This window comes from Ziziphus jujuba, chromosome 9 (genome assembly GCF_031755915.1).
Source record: "Ziziphus jujuba cultivar Dongzao chromosome 9, ASM3175591v1".
Lineage (NCBI taxonomy): Eukaryota > Viridiplantae > Streptophyta > Magnoliopsida > Rosales > Rhamnaceae > Ziziphus > Ziziphus jujuba.
In genome coordinates, this window is record NC_083387.1 from 7,928,606 (window position 1) to 7,952,381 (window position 23,776).

Consider the following 23,776-nt stretch of genomic DNA (forward strand, 5'->3'; position numbering starts at 1 on the left):
CCAATAAAATAAGAGACAGTATGAGGAGGTTTGACTTAGTTCGTCTATATGCGTCAATGGACGTTTTTCCAAACCAGTATGGGCAAACACAAAGCGACAATTATAGCTCTTAATCGCCCTTTAAACCTCCTCAACAACCAACCATCTTAACGACACTCCCAAAGCCCTTCTTCTTCTTCTTCTTCTTCTTCTTTCGCTCTCTTTTGTCCTCTAAAAAAAAATAAAGGTTGGTTCAGATACCCCTCCTCCTCTCCTATCCAAAGGTTGGTGTGGTTCTTTAGCTTTTGATTGCTTGGCAAAGCCGTATTTTTTTGGGAGTTGGAATTTGCACGTTAACTGTTCGATCATTTTTCTCTGTGTCTGTTTTTGTTTTGTTTTCGCCTGGTGGTGGTGTTAAAACAGATGGGGAAGAAGCGAGTAATGGTGCCAGTGCAAGAAGTTGATATGTCAGCCGTCAAATACCAGCAGGAAGACTTTCAAGGTCATTTTCGAATTTTTGTGTATAGATTGCTTTGTTTTGCTGTAGGTTTGGTTGTGTGTTTGTGGGGTTTCTGTGTTTTGATTTTGGTTCTGAAACTTATTAGTACATGGTTGTATGGTGCTTGTTGCAGCTCCACATTTGACAGGGTTCGTGTTCAAGTTATTCGTTTGGATTATCGAAACGCCGTTGATTGGTCCTTTGATTGTATCTTTCGTAAAGAAGCAGAATAAGTTTGATGAGGTCTGTTGTATACAGTTATTTTTTTGCCTTTTTAAATTGTTTGGCTTTTTCTGATCAAAAGTTATGAAATGAAATGGCTCTGTATTACAATTTGCAGTTGCTGCAGAACACTGACATACCAGAGGCACCCATGTTTAGACCCGAATTTCCCCCCCAAGGTTTTCTTCTGTACTCCCTTTTCTTGTTACTGTTTTCCATTTGGGCTGCTCCACGTGGATGGACGGCACAGGGATTGCCGAAATGGGACCTTTTTTAAGAGTTCCCTCCGCTGCCTGCTTTAGCCTTTATAGGTTATGTCACATAAATTAAGTGTGATCGTGTGTCTTCACTTGTGTTTGATCAATTATTTTAACTGTTGCTTTAAGACAGACTGTTTGCTTTTGATGTCCTTTTGTGTTACAATGTATGAAAGAGATGTGATAAAGATCCATACGTTGCTTTGCATTTTATTGTGTTAGAAAAGATGAAATTTGAAACATCATTGTATAGAGAAACTAGGGCTGGGACAGAAATGTCAAACTGAAAATCAAACAAATTGCTTATCTTGTGGTTTGGAAAGTGTAATAGAGCTCATCCATAAAAACTGATAGCTTGAGTGTGGCATGAATTAGAACCCGAGCCTGGTGTTGTCATGCTTGATGAAGAAGGAAAACCTGAAGAGAGAGTTGAGTTAGCTTTGAAATCCCTTCCACAATATGATCCTGCTAGCTGCTGGAATGGGGATTCATCCTCATCTTTCCGATACTGGAAAATACGTGATTATGCATATGCTTATCGTTCTGGGCGTGCAACACCAACCACAGTAAGTTGATGTTGTTTCCCCAAAATTTTATTTGTTTGTGACTGAAATTGCAAGTATCTAGGGTCCAGAGCACATAATCTCAGTTATAAAGGAGTTCAGCAGTAAGAACAAACTTTCATTTGCTTGTAACTGAATTGCAAATTATGTAGGTTGCAGGGCACATAATCTCAGTTATAAAGGAGTTCAGCAGTAAGAAACCCGCACAACCTTTGTTGATTTCTTTTGATGCCGAGGAAGTCAGGAAGCAAGCTGCTGCTTCGACTAGGAGGTTTGAAGAAGGTACTTTAAAGTTGTGACCATGTTTTGGTAGATTGCACTATGTATATTTAATTTAAAAAAGACCATGTGTCTATTTATATTGATGGTGGTGGAAATAGATGCAGACTTGCATAATACAAATGACAACTATTAATTTTTATTTTGTAGGGAGCCCATTGTCTATCTTGGATGGGATTTTTGTGGCAATCAAGGATGATATAGACTGCTATCCCCATCCTTCTAAGGGTGTGATAACATTCACCATGTTCTTTAATATATATATATATATATATATATTAACAACTTAGATATTATTCCATGATGACAGGTGCAACAACTTGGATGCATGAGGTTCGCTCTGTTAGGAAGGATGCAGTGTGTGTCTCAAGATTGCGTAGCTGTGGTGTCATTTTTGTAGGGAAGGCAAATATGCATGAGCTGGGCATGGGAACAACTGGAAACAATCCAAATTATGGGTAAGTTTTTCCTACGCACATATAATATTGATTAGTAAGAAATCCTTGGAGTGCTAGAGTTGTATATTCGAAATTATTTAGTTATAGCTTCGGTATAGGATGAAAATATTCATATCTTATGACTTGGAAGGGCTCAAAGTAATTATTGTTGTAACAAAGATTTTGGGGCTTATTATTTTTTAAGGTATAAATGAACAATGCAGAAAGGGCATTGATCTTGTAGCATGCCTACCTAGCTATTTTGGAATGAAGATCTTTTAGTTACTCTTTCTTCATTAACTTTATCTTCCTCTTCTTTTCAGTAGAAACATTTTCCGTTTTAACTATTATGAAGGTGTCTTATATGCTGATATGATCCATATGCTTTTGCACCATCTGTTTGTTTAGGAGATAAATGCAAATAGTTTTGATTAACATCTGTTACATGATTTGCTATACTATCTGAGTCCAATGTTTATGTACCAAGTTTAATTGTATAATTGTTGGGTGGTCTAGAACAACGAGAAATCCTCATGCACCAGAAAGGTATACAGGCGGATCTTCCTCAGGCCCGGCAGCTATTGTAGCTTCTGGAATATGCTCTGCAGCGCTTGGAACAGATGGTGGAGGTTGTAAAAAACTAATTCGAAAGGGTTGCACTTATTTCTTATATATTTAGCATTAATTATGCTTATTTATTGTAAATGAGCAGGTTCAGTGCGTATACCTTCTTCCCTTTGTGGGGTTGTGGGCTTGAAGACAACATATGGACGCACTGATATGGGAGGGTAAGCCCTTTTACTTTTAGGTTCAAGATCAAAGTCCACTTACTCCTTTTCTGCTGCATTGCTTTGCAAATGGAACATGATGTCATGGTAGGAGCCAGATATTGTTCTCCAGCCTCAGATATTTCTTTATGGCCTTTTAATTGTAGATGTTCTGTGCAGAATCATTCTGAATCTTAATTTATCAATATCTAGTAAGTCAAAATGGACAATTCGTTTTTATAGTGCATTATACATAAATACACTTCTAATTATTTGCCTGACAAGCCTCTTATTGGCCTTCATGCTAAGTTAAATAGAAATGTGCATGCAATGGCTATTAATCTGATAATCAATTCAGAATTTTTCTGTTGGCAGCAGCTAGTCGATGGGTACATGCACTTTAGTGTTAATAATGAATTTTGCATTAATATACACAGCAGCTACTAATAATGTTGTGTCAGTTAGAACCTATATTTGGGACATCATATCTTTAGAATGAGACAAAGGTAAATCAAAATGCTTACTGTCAAAAGATCTGGTTGAGTTTGGGATACATCATGTCTAACTGCTACTTTGTGCTCACCCCTAGTAAGGCCAGAATCTTTACAACATGAACGTAGTTTCACACATGAATAGTTAAGAAAGTTCATAGTAATTGAATGGAATATTTTATCTTGTTCATTTTTGTTTTATGTACATATATGATCCTATAATAAGATTTTATCAAACAAGAATAATTTGATATATATTGTTATTCTTTCTTTTCTTTCACAGGTCATTAGGTCGTTCTGGGACTGTGGAAATTATTGGACCAATTGCATCAACAGTGGAGGATGTAATGCTAGTGTAAGAAAATCATGCTTGTAACTGGTTTTCCATTATTTTTAGTTGCATCAAATTTGAGTTTCTAATCAGATGGTTTATATATATGTATATTTGTCTTGAGATTCTCATCCTTGTAACAGGTTTTCCTTTACTTTGAGTTGCCGAGTTTCTCACTAGATGGTTTCAATAGTTGCCTTTTGTTTTCAGTTTGTCCTGATAGTTACTATTTTTGCTTTTCTAAATCAACTTATAATTTATCAGGTACTCGGCAATCTTGGGCTCTTCTCTTGCAGATAGAATTAGTTTGAAGCCGGTATTTTTTAAAATCCTTGCCACTGAATACTTGCCCATAAACTTTGAAAAATAATTGCACTATTAAGATGTTACTTTTATTATGCATCTCTTGAATGGTGACCTTGTTGGCCACTAGAATGGAACAAAAGAAAATTAAGAAAGATAACTGCATAATAGAATGCAACAACTTAATATTTTGACTTAGGATTGAATGATTTATCTTACCTAAATCTAGTCGTGCACGAGCATTGATGGACAAGGTAGTTTCAGTTTCGGCACTGTTTTTGGTAAGGCTGGTTTCAACTCATTAACTTGAGCTTGTTATGGATCATGCGCATTTTTATTGCTGATGTTGACACCCAACACCCCCCCCCCCCCCCCTTTTTTTGTTTTTTTCGTCCCCCTATTGATGATTGAGACAATTTTGGGCAGCTTTTATTCCTCCATAATAATTTATTAGTCTGCCTCTTCTGGTCCATATGTCAAAGTAATTGTTGTTCACTTTTTGTAGGGCCCACCTTGTGTTCCAAATATATCTTGTGACAATTCAAATACTTTAGGACCCATGCGACTAGGGAAGTATACAGACGTAATAGCCCCTTCTTATGGAAGTAGATTGTACTCATTTTTCTTATATATCAACTGGCATGTTTTAAATTATATAAGTGTATACTCATAATGTCATTCTTCTGCAGTGGTTTAATGATGTATATTCAACTGATATTTTTGAAAAATGTGATGATGCTCTTAATCTTTTGTCAAAGACCCATGGTTGTGAAGTAAGTCGTGCTATTATCACATGGTTCATATTTTGAAATCCGTCATTATTGATCATATGTTTTAACAAGAGATTCAATATACTTAAGTTAAGCTGACAAAATTTTTTTAATTATAATTTTTCAAGATGGTAGAAATTGTTGTACCTGAGTTGGAAGAAATGCGCAATGCTCATCTTGTTTCGATTGGATCTGAGGCACAGTGTTCATTGAATCCAGATTGTGAAGATGGGTTTGTTCCTTTTTTTTTTTTTTTTAAATAATTTATTTATTTTATTTTTTAAATTGTATATTATTTTTGGCAGAGAAGTGATAGAATTAATACCAAAGTAACAATTGAATAGCCTTGACATAAATAACTGAAATGTTTAAAATAGCCCATTTGTTCCTTCATCATAAAAATGTTTACAATGTCTTTCCATTTATGCAAATATTTTTGGGTTTGATACTGTTTCTCTCTCTCTCTCTCTCTCTCTCCCCCTATATATATATATATATTTCTTTGATTTCTTTGATTGCAGGAAAGGTTCAAGATTGACATATGATACTCGTACTAGTATGGCACTTTTTCGATCATTTTCTGCAGCAAACTATGTTGCTGCCCAGTGTCTTAGGTGAGGCAAAATATTAAATAAAAACAATTCATGTGGATTTGGTATCCAAGTTATGTGCAACAAAGTCAGAGTACCTTTTTCGAGAAAATACTTGTATGACATACAAACCACACAAGCAATCGAAATTAGACGAAGCCTAATTAAGCAGTGTTTTGATGTGCGCTGGATTCTAAAGCTTGTCCAAGATGCTGAGCCTAAGCCTATCAAAACAGTAATTTAAATTCCATCTTGATGTGAAAGAGGAATAGAATTATTATTTAAAGGGTGTTACTTAAATTTCCACCTTGAAGCATACCTCAAGTAGAATTATTATTTGAGTAACTGCCAATATAAGTATACATTTCAAATCGTTCAGAAAACATTAATTTGGTTTCTCAGAGAAAGTAACCAATAGTAAGTTGGCATTCTTAGATAAGTCGATAATAGCATGTACCATGTGAACCCATCCTCATGTACCATATTCTAAAATTCTAAACAGCCATTTCCCATGTGTTTCCATGTTGTTACTTCTCTGATTTTCTGCAGAGGGTTGCATTATCTTAAGGCTTTGATTTATCTCTTACTGAGAGTCGGTTACAAAGCCCTAACCAATTTTCTCCTAGAAGCATGTAGCTTGAAATAATTAATTATAAATCAATGTGCAAGATTCTTCTAACTTTCATATTTGCTCTTGCACTTAGAAACATATAAGCTCTTAAACTAGATGGTCAAGTTTTCAACTGATTTAATCTTACTTCTAGCAACTCATCTTTTAGTACCATGTAAGACTTTATTCAGTATTGCTTGTCCCCACATGATAAACCTGAAAATGAAAAATTTCCAAGAATATTTCTTTTCCTGCATATATTATGTGTGAAGTGTTGAGCTTTTTGTGCTACTGTAATTGGGTAGAATTAAACTTTTGGCATCCTTCTGGCATCAACTTTTGTGGGATTTAAGGAATAGGAGATACTACTTCCATGAATTTGACAAGTGTTTTGTAATTTAGCGCTGTTGTTATACTTTTCTCTTTTTATGTATAACTTCCTGTAAAACCTACTAGAATCTCTTATCTTCTAGTTGTTTGGATATTTATACTTTAGTCTTTATCTGGTTTGTTTCAGGAGAAGGATTATGTACTATCACATGGAGATATTCAAAAAGGTTGATGTCATAGTGACCCCAACAACCGGGTATGTGAGCAGTTTATTACAGGAGTAGTGGGTACACCTGTCGATTAGTTGAATTACAACAAATTCATTTAATGGACCGAATTAGGGTATAGGTTCAAGTTAAATTTTAAAATCTATTTTAAATAAAATTGTCTCCATGACTTGATATTTTGGTAACTGATGCTGTTATCAAAATTTAGTTCAAAGGGCGGGATGTGATGCCCAATCTCAGATTTGGAGACACCACAAGGTCTGAGGGGTCTGAGACTCCCTAAGAGATCTAAAGGGTCTTAAAAGTTCCTTCATGTAACCTTGGGACTTTATACAGTTTTAGTTATTGTTACTTTCTATAGGCCCCTCTCTTTGTTTTTTGAGAACCATATCTAGAGATCCCTCTCAAAACTTGTTATTTAACACTTTGCTTAATTTATAGACCTTTGACTAGATAGTATGAATATCTACTTCTGGAAAAATAATTTATTCACCATATAAATTCTTGTCTATCCATTTCAGTAGTTTATTTCAATTGAAATGTTATATGATATGCTTTTCTCTTTGTTTTATAACAGCATGACAGCGCCCAAAATACCATCTAGTGCTCTTGAAGACGGGGAAACAGATTTGCATGTTACAGGTCTGACTGTTTACATACTGGTTGCAACTTCAGAGAATATTTGCCCATTCTTCTCATAATATAGACAAAATTGCAGAATAATAATTTGCCGTCTTCCTAAATGCATGAACTTGAAAGTGTTTATAAGCCAAATAATTCTTTCAACTAACAATGTTTCTGATGCATTCTAATCTTTTGTTTCAGGCTACCTTATGCGGTTTGTCCTTGCTGCAAATCTTCTTGGACTTCCTGCTATAACTGTGCCTGTGAGTGATATACATTTTTCTCTTAAAAAAGGGCACTGCTTGTTTGTAACAGATAATTTGATGTCACTCTTAGTCTTAGCATAAACAAGTTCAGGATAAGGGTCTCCACCTTCATTACCAATTGAGCAAGCTGCTGTTCTTCTATGCTAGTAATTCATGTCCTGATACAGAAAGAGCATTCATCCAGAAAATTGACTAACCGACCAATTTGGTCTAGTTCTTGGTGTCATGGGTTCCAAAAAAAACTTATATATAGCTTAATATCCATTATCCATTATCTTTTGAAAGGTTAATATTTCATAATGAAATAATTCGGTGAACACAGAAAGAACTTGTAATGTTCTATACCATCTTATGTGTATTACTATTCAACTGATTCTCTGTCCTTTTTTATCAATGCCAATAACGTTCAGGTGGGGTATGACAAACAAGGGCTTCCAATAGGATTGCAACTGATAGGCCGTCCATGGGCCGAAGCATCAATTTTGCGTTTGGCTTCTGCTATAGAGGTATCAACTGTCTCTCTTTAACCTTCCAGTGAATGAAGGAACAATGAAGGCTTTAACTTTTCACTGTTTTCATGTTTTCAGGAACTATTTGCAGAATCCAAGAAGAGGCCTGTTTCATATTTTGATGTTCTGAATGGCTGACTTTGTGATTTTGCTGGCGGCCCGTTATCATGTTTGCAAGAGATACAAATTATATGATACGGTAATTGGTAAATGACAATTTATGAATTTGAAGTATGGAGAGACCTTTTCCGTACACAGTTGTGTAGTGTATATTGAAAATGATCCCATTTGATAATTGTTGAGTTGTAGATGAGCTGTAAATAAATTAGGTGATTAGTTGAAATCCCTTTAATTAAGGGATTTGGTGAATATATATTTAGGATTGAGTTAGTTTCCTATTATGAGTTAGTTTCCTTTTTTTTTTTTTCTTCTTGTAATTTGTTATATATTATCATGTACTATCAATATGAAAATTAAGGAATTATTTTTCCTCATTTATTTCTATTTTTCTTCATGGTATCAGAGCCTAGGTTAAACCTATCGGTGAACAGTGCTTACGTACATACAGTAATCTCTACGCGAACAGTAACCGACGTGAACAGTGCTTCGCGTGAACAGTATCTACGTAAGCCTAGGTTTTTTTGCTTTCCTGGGTTCCTTCTCTTATTTTTTTTTTTTTTGTTTTTTTCAGCCTTCATCGTTGAGTTTCTTCTTTTACATACTCTAGCCTTCATTGCTAGTACTTCCTTTATCTTCTGTGGAATTTTTTTTATTTTTTATTTCCATTCCCAATGGCAACTTCTGCCTCTAGCACCCTTAGCAATCCTAACTCATCTGAAGAATCCAACTCTGTCCAGAAAATTGGAGAATTACAGAATATACGGACATCCAACAGGTTTAATGGGAAGAATTTCCTCAAATGGTCCCAAATTGTTCGCATATACCTAAAGGGCAAAGGGAGACTTGGTCATCTACTTGGAACAGGACCAGCAAAAGAGGATCCAACCTTCGAAGCATGGGACGAGGAAGACTCTATGATTATGTCCTGGTTGTGGGACTCCATGGAACCAACAATCAGTGATACTTGTATGTTTTTTACCACTGCAAAGGAAATTTGAGACTGCCTTCATCGCACATACTCGAAAGCTCGTAATACCGCCCAAGTATATGAGATCAAAGTCAAAGCTGGGGCCACTAAGCAAGGAGACAAATATGTTACAGAATATGCAAATCTTTTGCAAAATCTGTGGCAGGAACTAGATTATTACCAAGTGATTGAGATGAAGTGTCATGAAGATGCTGTCAGCTTGAAGAATTTTATTGAAAAAGATCGGGTTTATGATTTTTTGGCTGGATTGAATCCTGAATTTGATCAGGTCAGGATCCAAATCATTGGCAAGGACTGCACACCATCTCTAGAAGAGACAATTTCATTAATCCGAGCTGAAGAAAGTCGAAGAAGTATTATGTTAGAACCACAAACCATGGACGGGTCAGCCCTAGCTGTGAAAACAGATCATCAAGACAAAGAAAAAGGTGATCTGCCTAAATTCCCGGGTAGAGAGAACAAGGATACTCTCTGGTGCAACTACTGCAAGAAACCGAGGCACACCAAGGAGATGTGTTGGAAACTACATCGCAAGCCACCAAGCCGAGAGTGGGGAAAACGTTGGGGCAGCAAAGACGTCAGGCATACATGACAGAACAACCCAAATCTGAAGAAAATTCAGCAATAGGAGGGCTCAATAGTGAAGAACTTGAGAAGCTAAGAGGCTTGCTAGGATCTCTTGACAAACCTTCTGGAACTTGTTCATTGGCTCTCTCAGGTAAACCTTCACTTCCTTTTTGCATGAATGCCTCAGATAAATTTTTCAGTAATTCATGGATAATAGACTCCGGTGCCACAGACCATATGACCCCTACATCTCAGTTTTTTCACACCTATACCCCAAGCCCAAGTAACAAGAAAATTATAGTGGCCAATGGATCTTTAGCTACTGTTGCAGGATTTGGCGACATACACATCACACCTACCCTTATTCTTAAAAATGTCCTTCATGTACCAAAATTGTCAGCCAATCTTGTTTCCATTCAAAAGCTTACTCATGACCTTAAATGTTATGCTATTTTTTCCCCTTCTTATTGTGTTTTTCAGGATCAAGACTCGAGGAGGAGGATTGGACTTGCTAAGGAAAGAAGCGGCCTTTACTACCTTGAATCATCTCATAATATTAGGACACCTTTATCTTTATCTTTTTTCAGTTCTTCAAATAAAGAAACCATTTGGTTGTATCACCGACGTCTTGGTCATCCATCTTTTAGGATTTTAAAAGTCATGTTTCCTCATTTGTTTCTAGGATTAGATATTTCTGAGTTTCATTGTGATATTTGCGAATTAGCAAAACATACTCGTGTATCTTTTCCTATTAGTAATAAAAGAAGTACTTATCCTTTCCATTTGATTCACAGTGACATATGGGGTCCTTCTACCATACCTAATGTTTTTGGGGCCCGTTGGTTTGTATCTTTAATTGATGATTGCACTCGGGTTACATGGCTCTTTCTCCTTAAACAAAAATCTGATGTTAGCATTGTTATACCTAATTTTCACTCACTGATTCAAAACCAATTTGGGGTTAAAATAAAAAGCTTTAGGACAGACAATGCTAGAGATTACTTCAACCAGATTTTGTCCCCCTACTTTCAATCACAGGGCATTATTCATGATTCATCATGTGTTCACACACCCCAACAAAATGGGGTAGCAGAAAGGAAAAATAGGCATTTACTCAATACCACCCGAGCACTTCTCTTCCAAGGGAATGCTCCTAAATCCTATTGGGGGGAAGCTGTCCTTACTGCCACATACATGATCAATAGACTTCCCTCACAGGTATTAGACAACAAGAGTCCCATGGAGGTTCTCAACAGTTTCTATCCTCATTTCAGAACCTCAAATGGGCTAACTCCTAGGGTATTCGGATGCACTGCTTTTGTTCATATCCATGGCCAACATAGGGGCAAGTTAGACCCTAAAGCCATCAAATGTGTCTTCCTTGGCTACTCATCCACTCTAAAGGGGTACAAGTGTTACCATCCTCTATCCCGGAAGTTTTACATCTCTGTTGATGTTACTTTCTTTGAATATACACTTTTTTTCTCCAAGTCTTCTCCTCAGGGGGAGATTTCAATGATGGAGGATAGTACTTGTGAGTCCTTTGAACCACTTAAAGCTCTTGACCTTCCTTCTGTTCCAGTTCGTGTTGTTGAACCTGAGTCATCTTCTATTCCCGCTAGTGAGTCATCTCCTATTCCAGTTAGTGAGTCATCTCCTATTCCAGCTAGTGTTACTCAAAATTTCCAGAGGTTTTCTCAGGTGTATTCAAGGAGAAAGGCCGCTCCAGAACTGACACAGGTCCAAGAATCTAACTTAAACCCTGATAATGGGATCACAGTAAGATCTGACCCACTTTTGCAAGCAAGTGAAATATCCAACCAGATCTTCCTATTGCTGTTAGAAAAGGTACCAGAGAATGCACCAAACGACCACTCTATCCACTATCTCACTATGTCTCTCTTAAGCACCTATCACCAGCCCACAAAAAGTTCATTGTGAGTCTAAACACCATTACTATCCCTAACACTGTTTCTGAGGCAATGTCAAAAAGAGAATGGAGGGATGCTATGAGAGAGGAAATGGATGCATTAGAGAAAAATAAGACGTGGGAGATTGTTGATAAACCGAACGGGAAGAATATTGTAGATTGTAAGTGGATTTACACGCTGAAATATAAAGCTGATGGATCTCTTGAGAGATATAAAGCAAGATTGGTGGCAAAAGGATATACTCAAACTTATGGGATTGATTATCAGGAGACCTTTGCTCCAGTTGCAAAAATGAACACAGTGAGAGTCCTGCTGTCATTAGCTGCCCACTTCACTTGGCAACTACTACAGTATGATGTTAAGAACGCATTTCTCCATGGTGACTTAGATGAAGAAATTTACATGAATATTCCACCGGGATTTGTAGAGGACACAGGTAACAAAGTGTGCAAGCTAAGGAAGGCCCTTTATGGGTTAAAACAATCCCCTAGAGCATGGTTTGGAAGATTTGCAAAAGTCATGAAGAAGTCTAGGTACAAACAAAGTCAGGGTGATCACACTCTTTTCATTAAGCATTCAACTGCAGGAAATGTGACTGCTCTCCTAGTCTATGTAGACGACATCATAGTGACTGGAAATGATGAGAGAGAGGAACTGAAGCAGAAACTAGTGGAGGAGTTTGAAATAAAAGAATTGGGTAAACTGAAGTATTTCCTTGGTATTGAGGTAGCATATTCCACACAAGGAATCTTCATTTCTCAACAAAAGTATGTGACTGATCTATTGGCAGAAACAGGAAAAATTGGTTGTAAGCCAATTTCTAATCCAATGGATCCAAATCACAAGCTAGGAGAAGCTAAGGAAGAACCAGCTGTTGACAAAAGAATGTACCAGAGGTTGGTTGGTAAGCTCATATACCTTGCTCACATTCGGCCAGACATAGCATACTCTATGAGCGTGATCAGCCAATTCATGCATGATCCAAGAGAATCTCATCTTCAAGCTGCTTACAGGGTGCTACATTACTTGAAAGGCAATCCGGGGAAAGGAATTCTGTTCAGGAAGAACAATACTCTGGCTTTAGAAGCTTACACTGATGCTGACTATGCAAGTTCCCTAGTGGATAGAAGATCAACTACAGGGTATTGTACTTTCCTTGGTGGTAATTTGGTGACATGGAGAAGCAAGAAACAGAATGTGGTGGCAAGATCATCTGCAGAATCAGAATTCAGGGCTATTGCTCAAGGATTATGTGAACTACTCTGGTTGAAGATCATTCTAGATGACTTAAAAGTCATATGGGAATGTCCCATGAAGCTCTATTGTGACAACAATTCTGCCATCAATATTGCTCATAATCCTATTCAACATGATAGGACAAAGCATATTGAAATTGATAGACATTTCATCAAGAAAAAATTGGAGGAAGGATTAGTGTGTATGTCCTATGTTCCTTCAGAACGTCAATTAGCTGATGTTTTAACAAAGGGGCTAAATAGTTCAAGATTTCATGATCTCATATTCAAGCTGGGAATGGAAGACATCTATTCCTCAGCTTGAGGGGGAGTGTTGAGTTGTAGATGAGCTGTAAATAAATTAGGTGATTAGTTGAAATCCCTTTAATTAAGGGATTTGGTGAATATATATTTAGGATTGAGTTAGTTTCCTATTATGAGTTAGTTTTCTTTTTTTTTTTTCTTCTTGTAATTTGTTATATATTACCATGTACTATCAATATGAAAATTAAGGAATTATTTTCCCTCATTCACTTCTATTTCTCTTCAATAATAAATCTGCCCTTGCAAACAACTATTGTATTTCATATGAACCTTCTTATCCCATCAATATTGAAATATTCTGAAAGTATGAAAAGAATTTAATCCTGTTCTCTCTTCTTTGCTTCTTTGCCGTGACGTGTGAGCCGAACTTTTCCAGTGGACCAGTCTAGTATTTAATGTATTCCCTCTCCAGGGAAAGTTCAAATACAACAACCAAATTTCATAACTCACGAGAAATATATGATTGGTGGGAAATATCCTATCGTTGTCATTGCTAAATTGACTCTCTCTCTTTTCCATTTTATCTTGTATGCCATTTGGATGGTACATAGTTTTGTAGGTCCATAAAAATATCTCCTGAATATGTCTTCCATTTTGTATGGTTAATATTCTTTGCCCTAATCCACATAGACCAAGGGGAGAACCCCTTGCCAGTTCCAAGATATTGTGGTCATTCCAGTTCCTTTCAGCAATCTATTGCATCAACAGGCAAGAGTAGCAACAACAAAAATTCTGAGATTTCTTTTTTTTTTTTTTTTTTTTTGGGCAATTACTGTTTGGAAAATAGCTTGCAACAAAGAAAATGATGTTTGTCTTATGATGAATGTGGACAATCAATGGAACTAACAAGCCGAAGCCCAGGAGACCTCATGTACTGAATAAGCACAAGAAAAATTTACTATTTTTGATAAAATAAAAAATAAAAATAATAATGGCAAAACAGATTACCACTTGATTGAGATTTAACAATTTCTCATCAGTTTTGATTTAGATATAACGAAAAAGTTTATCGTCTCTGTTAATCTTGTGCGATGCCAGATATCTCAAAGGCAGAACCTTTTCAATCCCTTTATGATGGGCTGCATTGTCACACACCATTTTTCTATGTATAAATTTTGTGAGATACCTGAAATACAACAACATATACATCGTACAGATACAGAAAAAAGCCAGATTCTCAGAAATTATGACTGGTTTCATCACTTGGAATTGGACTTACATGGAAACCCCTTTTCTTTTCTCTCTTTTCCATTTTGTAAATCCAAAAAAATAAAATAAAATTAAGGGTTTTCTTTCTCAAAATTCTCATTTGCAACGTCACTAGGGAGATCCACACCATAAGGAACCTTTCCTGGATAATCAGTTGTTGAGGAATCTGATCCTGTCATGCTGGAATACGAGAGAAGGTTATATAAGCATCCTATACAAGCACAAGCAGCAATTCCTCTGGTTTTTATTGAAAATTCAAAAGCTAACCTTCTGTCTACGAGGACCATAGAGCGAAGCTCACAATTGGTGAAGCTGCAAATTGACATGTTAGAAAAGATATTCCTTACACTATAAAACGGGAAATGGTGATGTTATCATTATCTATCTTGCTAGACAATAAGACTCCACATAAAATACAATAAAAGTGCATGCTGTTTTAAAATCAATTCTTAGCTAGTGATTCACACTTGAATCTGTTGGAGTCGAAATATTCTCCAATAAAATAAGAGACAGTATGAAAACTTACCTCCTACAGATTTCTTTCTTCACAAGAGGATGACAGTCATTTCCAAATGCAGTTAGTGTATGAAACAAGAACCCGCGATGGGTAACAATTGCTATCTCCTTCTCTTTCCTAGTCCACAACCTGTGAAATACTCTTTTGTTAGATGGTCCAACATCCACATCAATCAAAATACTCATATGCATACTATATGTATCTACTAAAGAACAGGAGAAGTCGTAATGCCAAACATAATTAGCATAACTAGAAAGCTCTTTGGATATTAAATTTACATGATCTTTAAAACTACTGAATTATGTTAATACGTGTTCAAACAAGAAAAGAATTGTATTTACAGAAACCCCTCAAAAAACTTTCTTCCTATGGAGGGCCAGATCTCAGCAGTACATGATAAATGTTTGTTAGATGATAGATGACTAAATCTAGCGAGACCAACATAACATGTGATTCTATAAGATGAGGTTCTTGCTTTCTGAAGTCCAGAAGATAAACTCGATGGCGGAACCTTGAGGCTCTTGTTAAATTTGACACACTGCACCAGAGGGCTTATAAAATGTAAAACCAGTATAAATTTTAAGAAAACACCATATCATTGTTCTTCCAGAGAAGCCATCAGGATTTAGTCTCTTAATAATCAAATGAAAGAAAGCAACAGCCAAGAAGTTCATGCTAAAGTTTCTATCGCAAAATGCTGTTGCAACTTCAGTATAATAGTTTTATTATGTCCTAGTAGGGGATCACAAGATCCACAGAAATCTTTAGTTTTATACTAAAATAGATATTCACCAATTTAAGAATTGCAATCCCCTCGCTGCAACTTCTTCCTTCGTCTCTCTAACATTGGCCTTCCACAGTATATCCTCGTTGCTTTCTACCTGCAGTATAAAATGGTCATTTTCACATAACACCTACTAAACTACTAACATTGATGAGTTTGTACAGCCACCAAATAGATATCATGCATAAAATTTATAACTATTTTTTTTTTTTCCAGATTTATATGTACGTTACTTACCAGCGAAAAATCAATTGCTGGAAATAGAAACTGATAGTCACTGATATTCCTTCTCTTATCACAAGGATGAACTCCCTGCAATTAGAAATATGCAGGAAAATAATGTTGGGTTGTAAAAGTCAACATAACATCAAATACCATGAATTATTCATTTCTTTCTATGCAAAGGGGAAAATAAAAATAAATAACACTCAATCTTATATACATATTCAAGGAATTGGTACTTGAATGGCAAGCAGATAAATAAATGTGCTTCTTGAATACATTTCAACATTTTGCATCAATATAGAAAATAAATTCCAAACCTTGGCAATAAAAAAAGGGGCAAATAAACAAGTAATATCAAGACAATATCAAAACTATTGTCAGGGATAAAATGGTTATTATCTTGCCTATGAAAACATGCAGCTTTCTTCCCTAGATGTCATAAAGCAGTCATGGTCATTAGGTCAAAACTATATTATATATGTGAATACATATACTTACAAGATCCATTACCATTTACTACATGGTATACTTTCTTGGTAAGAAACATGACAACTGCAAGATACACGAACATTTTGATCTAACAAGACATACCAAATGTTCACGGCAAAGCTCTAGAGCAATGATTGGAGGGGAATCAAGACTAGAAATTGCAGCACGTCCACTATCTGCTGCATTTGCCACCATCAGTGGCACCACATCCAATCTATCCGTATAGCCCTCACCTCCAAATACTCCAACAGCCGTTTGCATGGTCCTGCAATGTCAAAGTGACCATAAGCAAAGCTTTGCAGCATCTAAAATGGAAGCATGTTTGGTCAACAGCTAATCACCTTAGCAAAGGTGATGTAATAACTAGATCAATCTTCTTGTAAAGCCCACATGCACGAACATGCTTACGCAAATTATCAACCTGTAACAATAGCAGCAAATACTCATAGAAGTGTTCCTTCTCTGGTAACATTGACAAAAATGTAAAGTGGTACATGCTTTTCTTTTCTCTTACAAGAATTTGTATCAGAACATGTTTACTTAGCTTCTTACCTGCTGCCAGCCCAGTGGCGTAAGCTCTGCATCAAAATATTCAGGTTTCAGGTATGATTTGTAGTTCTTTTCTCCGTCTACATTGTGGATGCCTTGTCCATGCCTGACCTGGATGTGTGTTTTTATAAGACAACAATGCCTGATTCAAGAAAAGAATCCAAGGAAAAAGGGAATTTTGAACAGAGTATATAGCACATTTCAATTCACAATGGACACTGGGAAAATGAGATTAAAAACAAACCAGGTGAATAGTTTTGCATCGGTGCAAAGGAAACAAACTGGGACCTGCCCCACTATCCATATCTGCAACTAGACTGAACAAAGATCAGCTTTCACATATAAAGGAAATACGAAATCATATATACATCTTTAGAAAAACATGGCTTCCAAACAAATTATGGTTTAAATCCTTAGGCTTAGACATAACAAATTTCAAATTTGGAGCACCTTTAAAGAGGTGGACAATGTTACAAACAATCATAATGTTAGAAACTTTTATGATATTGTAAGGCGATTTCCTTTGTGTACTACTCTGAATCTAAGAACCCTCAACTCCAATGAGAAAGTACAATATCAAAGATCATAATAATTTGTTCATAAGCCAACAATGACATACACAAAGAAAGAAAATTTGTAGCTGAAACAACCTTATTACAATGTTACATTATTCTTTTGACATTAATGCAGGTCTACGATAATATCCTGCCACAACAAAAGCAGAACCTACAGAATAGAATTTGACATGATTCAAGTGTTTAAATTAGCATAACATGCTGTTGGATATTAACACTGGCTCAACATAAGTATCAACTATCATCAAATAAAGCCTAAGGTCTTACAAAAAAGTTAAAATACACTTTGAAGTTTATTAAGTCTTTCAAAGAGGAGAAATAAACTAAGCCTTGCATATTATATGCATTCAGGCAAAGATCATGAGTACCTCCTTGACAATGTAATTTACTATCTCTCCACTATAGCACTATGGGTACGGAGAATGGGAGGAGAACAATAGAAAACTACTCAGATGATCGCTCTCTCTAAAACACCATCCATTTATTTCTAACAGCCAGTTCCTTGTTATGGAAACCCTCCCACCCACCAAAAAAGTTTTCACATTTTCTTGTTGGCACCCTGCATTCGGTTTCTCTTCCACTCTAATTCATTTAGGAATTTTACCGTACTTTTAAAATCTAAAAGCCCCACTTTTATAGAGTTTACCACATTCCTTCCTACTAGAATTTTGCCCGTGAATCTCAACCAACAATGAGAGAAATTAATTATTAAATACAACCCACTTACCAAAGGTTTAAAATTCCCAACTTCCGCTAGCTTCAGCAACTAAACAGTAGAGAAAATGGTTATAAACTAGTAATCGAATCCAAAATGACATGTACAAAAATTCTAAATCCCACGAGCTTCAGCATGCCAGTAATTTCCACCACATTCATAAATAAAAAGAGTCCAACCATCAACTCAGATATACGCTAAACTTCCAATGATCCTTCATCCAAGACACCCAATGTTAAAGAAATTTAAAAGTTAATAAACGAAACAAATTTTCTGAAAAACAGAATGGACTCAGAACGCATCAAGCGGATCATACCTCAAAAATGGCTTTCCATAGAATAAATTAACCAAAAAGAAACAACTTTTATAACAGACTTTGAAATATACACAGTTTGGAGATGGAAAGGTTTACCAGGGGCGAATATAGAGGAGCAGAAAAGAGCAAGGACAGGAGATGGGGATTGGGATCTCAAGGCAGTGGAAGAAGAGAGGAACCTAATGCAAGAAGTGGTATGATTGTGACTGCTAGGACTGGCAAATATAATATTAAGGCTAATAGCCATGTTGATTGTTGAGGGCTGTGGATTTTTTATATATATATATATATTTTAAAATTAATTAGGAGCTGATTGGAGTGAGTGATTGTGAGTGGGCCTCCAATTGGTTTGTATGTATTTTTACGTCTTTACATGACTGCACTCCCAAAGGAGAGAAGAACTCTCACTTCCCCAACAGGAAGGCCGCTGCGTTGTGGTCCATCAAGGGGTATATTGGTCTTTTGAACGTTTGACACTCACGTAGAGATGCCAATGACGCCAAAGCCAGAATCAAAGGCTTTTCTCATTTCATCCATACGAAAGGAGCTTCGAAAATGCCTCCTAAGCTAATCTCACCTCTCTTTCCATGGCTCATCTTCTTGACACTGGTTTTCATCTTCCTTTACTCTTCACTCCTCCCATTTCACTCTTCTTTTTCTTCTTCAAGACCACCATCCAACAAGATCAGAACTTTTTCCCCGTGCGATTTCTTCAAAGGACGTTGGATTCTGGACCCAAGTCGAAAACCCATGTACGATGAGACCTGCCCGTTTCACAGAAATGCCTGGAACTGCTTGAGAAACAAGAGGGATAATATGGATAGGATTAATTCTTGGAAATGGGTGCCTGCAACTTGTGATTTGCCACGGATCGACCCGTTTCGGTTTCTGGGTATGATGAGGAATAGGAATATTGGGTTCGTTGGTGACTCTTTGAATGAGAATTTCTTGGCTTCTTTCTTGTGCATTCTTAGAGTGGCTGATGTGGGTGCAAAGAAGTGGAAGAAGAAAGGGGCCTGGAGAGGAGCTTATTTTCCCAAGTTCAATGTCACTGTCGCTTACCATCGGGCTGTATTGCTCGCCAAATATGAGTAAGTTTGCTAGTTGTGTGGTTTCTTAATATTTACTGGTTTATTTTTAAAAGTTTATCTTTATATCTTCCTGCACCAAAGTTTGAATTTTTTCTTCTTTTCAACTTTCGTGTTTATGTTTATGTTCATTGTGTTCCTTTTCGATTAAAGATGTTATTGTTATCAGTTAAGTCCACTCTTGGCATAGTCTAACAATAAAAACGAAGGATTTGTCTTTTAATCCATTATTAAGTACCGTCGCAAAAGAATGCTCAAATGCAAATATGCTTGTATGGGTAAAAATCAAGCATTTTTAGGCATAAGCAAAAACAAGAAGGTGCCTTTCGGGATCATAGCAATCTTCCCCACCACTGACACAGAAATCACAATACCCTAGGCTAAGGTGATTTCAATCTTTATGGTGGCCAGATGGGTGAGAATCGCGAGGCACTCTGATTCCCACTCACTTTGGTATATTATGATCTTGATGGGTGTTTTCTTAGTTTGATACGCAAGTAGAAGTGATATATGACTTCCATTTCTTTTTTTTTTTTTTTGGCTCAACCTTGTTAGTTGCACTGTTCCTTGGTTTAGATTGAAGTGCACGGTGGTTAGTGGTTCTTGAACTGAAAGTTATTCAAAAACCTTCTTAGATGTCTCTGTCATGGGTTTGATATCAGTCTAAAAATTATGAAATGGCAAACTCATATTTTCTTTTCTGATCAAATCAAGGTGGCAGCCCAAGGATCCTTCAGTGGGTGAGCAAGATGGATTGGAAGGGATTTATCGGGTAGATGTCGATACTCCTGCTGATGATTGGGCTCACATAGCTGATTTCTATGATGTCCTTATTTTCAATTCTGGCCACTGGTAATTTTCTTTTCGATTGGCTGTTTCACAAAAGATGTTGATTAGTTAACTCTGCTACTGTTGCGCTTTGATACTTTACTAATTTGGTTTTTCATTAGGTGGGGTTCTGATAAATTCCCAAAAGAGAAACCTCTTGTGTTCTATCATGCGGGTCAACAAATACATCCTCCCCTTGAGATGTTGGATGGATTTAAAGTAGTTGTTGAGAATATGGTCTCATACATACGAAAACACTTGCCTCACAAGACCCTCAAGTTTTGGCGTTTACAGTCACCAAGACATTTCTATGGTGGTGAGTGGAATGAAAATGGCAGTTGCTTGTTCAATGATCCTCTTGAAGAGCTCCAGGTATGAATAGATTATGGCCCTCCTCTTTTTTACGCCACTACCACCCTTTTCAGATATTACTTGCAATTTTAATCTTCTTCTGAGCTATAGTGAAATTAGATCCAAAAATTTTGATTCTGAATGTGATCTAATTCTAACAGTGCTTTGAAATTTTGATTCTGAATGTGATCTAATTCTAACACTGCTTGGAAAGAAACACAATCATGTACTTCCATAAAAACATTTCCTTTTAAAGTGTCTTTTTGTTTATTGTCTTGAGAAAATTCGATTGTGATACGTGGACAGCTTGACTTGTGGTTTGATCCCAGAAATAATGGAGTGAATAAGGAAGCAAGAGTGCTGAACCAGATGATTGGAGATACATTAAAAGGAACAGATATTCAATTGCTCGACCTGACTTATTTAAGTGAATTCAGAGCAGATGCCCATCCAGCAACCTGGTTGGGAAGGAAAGATGCAGTGGAAATCTGGGGCCAGGACTGCATGCATTGGTGCTTACCTGGTGTCCCCGACACTTGGGTCGACATTGTATCAGAACTCATCCGTATTGGGTTGGAGACAGGGTGATTAAAAGTTTGACAGGATCTTGCATTAAAATCTCATATTGCATATCTGGATGAGTCTCAGGGGGTTTGGTTTGAACAGATTCTTTGTATGCAGAGAAACACCAAGATGAATAATAGCATTGGTGCATCGGTATACTACACAAGAATTCTGATCAGAGATTGATGACAGTGTTCCTAATCGTAAAGCTTGCAGTTCCATATCTCGCGAAGGGAAAAGTGAGTGTTACAGGTACACTCCAAATTGTAACAATATCAGACCAAGAGGTGAAATTATAACAAACGAGTGACATGTCAATTCATTTATTCTTTCATTTGTCATTTTGATCATTATTTTAAATATATGATGAGACAACTGTGCTCTATAGGTATAATACAGATTCTTATATCCTGGTTTTATGGATGATAGAACAGATTTTTTGTGCAATTTTGTGTTGATGCTCATTAGTTATGCTTGCTTCTGTATGTGTGCATTTACGGTTTAACATGCATTTTTCCAACTCCTTGACTGCAAGTTTTGCTGACAAGCAGATAGAGAGTGTTTGTGGATCCGGTTATGATCCATAAATCTGAATATTAATTTTACAGAGGTGTTATTTCAGAGTTCAATAATTACGAAGAGTGATAGATATTGCAAGCCATCCGCCAACATTGTTCCTCCTAGCAAAAGTAATTACTCTATGAATCCAAATTCACATACCTTTTCTAAACGACTTCATCCAAATACCGTTTTGATAATCAAGTTTTGTTTTATTATGTATATTTTCAAGATTGAAGTTAAAACCTTGATAGTCAAATTTTGAAGTTCTTTTCGCCATGGCACGGCAGAATATACTCTTCTGTTTTTAATCTAATAAAATACATCAAAAAATTTATAGTTCAATTGAAATAATTGCCAAATTGATAAATTGTTAAACCAAAATGCTTTTCCAAATAAACTTTATACAAATTGGAAATTAATTCCAATGATTAACTTGGCTTGACCAATCATATATTAAACAGGACTGTTAACACCATGAATTGTTCTAGAAGTATTCGACTTATTACATGATCCTGAGGTCTTGTAAACCAGAGGAACCAATCAAGAGCAAGGCCTGGGAAAGAAAAATTGTTAAAATATTCACTGTTTTAGTCAAAAAGGGAAATTAAGGATGAATCCTATTGTCCCTACAGAAAGCCACCAAAATCAACCTCTCAATCCCCTGTTTATTGTGTTCAGAGTAGTCGCAGCCGTCCTATCTGGAACTATCCCTCCTTCCAGAATTTAGCCTTGAAGTCTCAGACTTCCCAAAAAATCTCAATTAATTTACCAACCCAAATTCCAGAAATCCTCAAATGGCTCTAAAAATTATTCTCCTGTACCCAGAATTTTCCCAACGCCCTCGAATATTCCATTCCCTTTCTTTCCAGTCCTCGACCTTTTTCAGTAACAGAGCCAAAACCCTAGCCCAATGCTCCAAAAAGAAGATCAACAATGGAGGGTTGGCTTCGGATTTGGCCAAAGAGGTGGCGAGGATGAACAGTGTTCTGGTGCAGAGAGAGGAAGCAATGGAGAAGAGCAGAGAGCTGCTGTTCAGGGAGCTGTGTGAGTACCTAAACCTCAAGGCAGAGGAGGTTAAGAAGAGGTGGGGGAAGATGGATGACGAAGAGAAGTGGGCTTTGGCTAAAGGGTTTCTTTCAGAGTGGGGTGCGAGTTTTCATCCACTTTCGGCAAGGTCTGTCAAAGAGTTGGTTGAAGAATATTTACGTAAAGAAGACCCTTCTCCAAAATCTTCTTCTTCTTCTTCTTCTTCTTCTTCTTCTGCTCTGTTTCCTACTTTAAAGAAAATAATGGGATTTTCACAAAACGAATAGATTCATGGATACTACTCAGTAATCAGTAGCAGACATTTAATCTGTTTTCTTAGATAGTTGAGCATGTAAATCTAATATTTGGCTTCATGAGAAATTCAAATAATATTAGTTTTATCTGAAGATATCCTCCATATATGATAGGTTTGGTTCTTTCTTTTGGCAATAGAAATGCTTTACCTTTTTTAAGAACATAAAGAGGGTAGTTTCTTCTATACGTTATTTAAGCCAAACATATGAAAGATTTTATGTGTTTGCTTTGAATATGACATATTTTATTTACGATGTGAAAAATGGTTTCCACTCAGCTGCTTTTTGGTAAGTAATAGAGCCTCTGAAATGACTAATTTGGAGTTTCTGTTGCTTATCTTGTGGTGGTAGATGTCTAGTCGAATCGGTTTTCTTTGCGATTCAATATTTTGAACTTCTTGGTCTATTATTCCTGAAGAAGTCATAAACAGGTTTGAGTTTTATTA

At 36.5% G+C, this 23,776-nt stretch overlaps 4 protein-coding genes across 21 annotated transcripts; 3 read left to right on the top strand and 1 right to left on the bottom strand.

Annotated features, from left to right (window-relative positions):
• The first annotated feature begins 40 nt into the window (after positions 1-40).
• Positions 41-19,064, top strand: LOC107426515 (fatty acid amide hydrolase). Of its 9 annotated transcripts, none has more exons than XM_060811412.1 (23): positions 42-263; positions 403-481; positions 612-721; positions 819-879; positions 1,333-1,523; positions 1,673-1,802; positions 1,950-2,027; positions 2,110-2,257; positions 2,753-2,865; positions 2,949-3,024; positions 3,778-3,849; positions 4,090-4,141; positions 4,634-4,711; positions 4,818-4,901; positions 5,027-5,130; positions 5,420-5,512; positions 6,616-6,684; positions 7,233-7,297; positions 7,481-7,542; positions 7,956-8,051; positions 8,133-8,793; positions 8,912-9,880; positions 10,210-10,511. In XM_060811412.1, exons 2-21 carry the CDS (start codon positions 403-405, stop codon positions 8,190-8,192), a joined length of 1,821 nt encoding a protein of 606 aa, XP_060667395.1. In that variant the 5' UTR covers positions 42-263; the 3' UTR covers positions 8,193-8,793; positions 8,912-9,880; positions 10,210-10,511. The 9 variants fall into 9 exon arrangements, with proteins under 9 accessions (XP_060667399.1, XP_060667400.1, XP_060667401.1 ...); XM_060811413.1 differs by having other exon boundaries at positions 8,133-8,689; XM_060811414.1 differs by having other exon boundaries at positions 8,133-8,679.
• On the bottom strand, positions 14,092-18,869 carry LOC107426703 (phosphoglycerate mutase-like protein 1). 10 transcript variants are annotated; one of them, XM_016036948.4, is made up of 11 exons: positions 18,695-18,825; positions 18,295-18,333; positions 17,237-17,309; positions 16,996-17,103; positions 16,785-16,864; positions 16,546-16,708; positions 15,967-16,041; positions 15,738-15,826; positions 14,955-15,074; positions 14,696-14,740; positions 14,092-14,608 (listed from the first exon to the last, which is right to left on the bottom strand). In XM_016036948.4, the coding sequence occupies exons 3-11, from the start codon at positions 17,294-17,296 to the stop codon at positions 14,500-14,502; spliced, it is 849 nt and encodes a 282-aa protein (XP_015892434.3). In that variant the 5' UTR covers positions 17,297-17,309; positions 18,295-18,333; positions 18,695-18,825; the 3' UTR covers positions 14,092-14,499. The 10 variants fall into 10 exon arrangements, with proteins under 10 accessions (XP_015892434.3, XP_015892433.3, XP_024932802.3 ...); XM_016036947.4 differs by having other exon boundaries at positions 17,237-17,298; positions 18,695-18,824; XM_025077034.3 differs by having other exon boundaries at positions 17,237-17,298; positions 18,295-18,496; positions 18,599-18,738.
• An 89-nt stretch (positions 19,065-19,153) lies between the features above and the next one.
• LOC107426728 (protein trichome birefringence-like 12) lies at positions 19,154-21,876 on the top strand. The gene is made up of 4 exons (XM_016036988.4): positions 19,154-19,689; positions 20,401-20,538; positions 20,637-20,886; positions 21,172-21,876. Exons 1-4 carry the CDS (start codon positions 19,154-19,156, stop codon positions 21,451-21,453), a joined length of 1,206 nt encoding a protein of 401 aa, XP_015892474.1. The 3' UTR covers positions 21,454-21,876.
• Positions 21,877-22,458: 582 nt separating this feature from the next.
• Positions 22,459-23,423, top strand: LOC107426731 (uncharacterized). The gene has a single exon (XM_016036992.4). It carries the CDS (start codon positions 22,785-22,787, stop codon positions 23,301-23,303), a length of 519 nt encoding a protein of 172 aa, XP_015892478.1. The 5' UTR covers positions 22,459-22,784; the 3' UTR covers positions 23,304-23,423.
• The last annotated feature ends 353 nt before the right edge of the window (positions 23,424-23,776 follow it).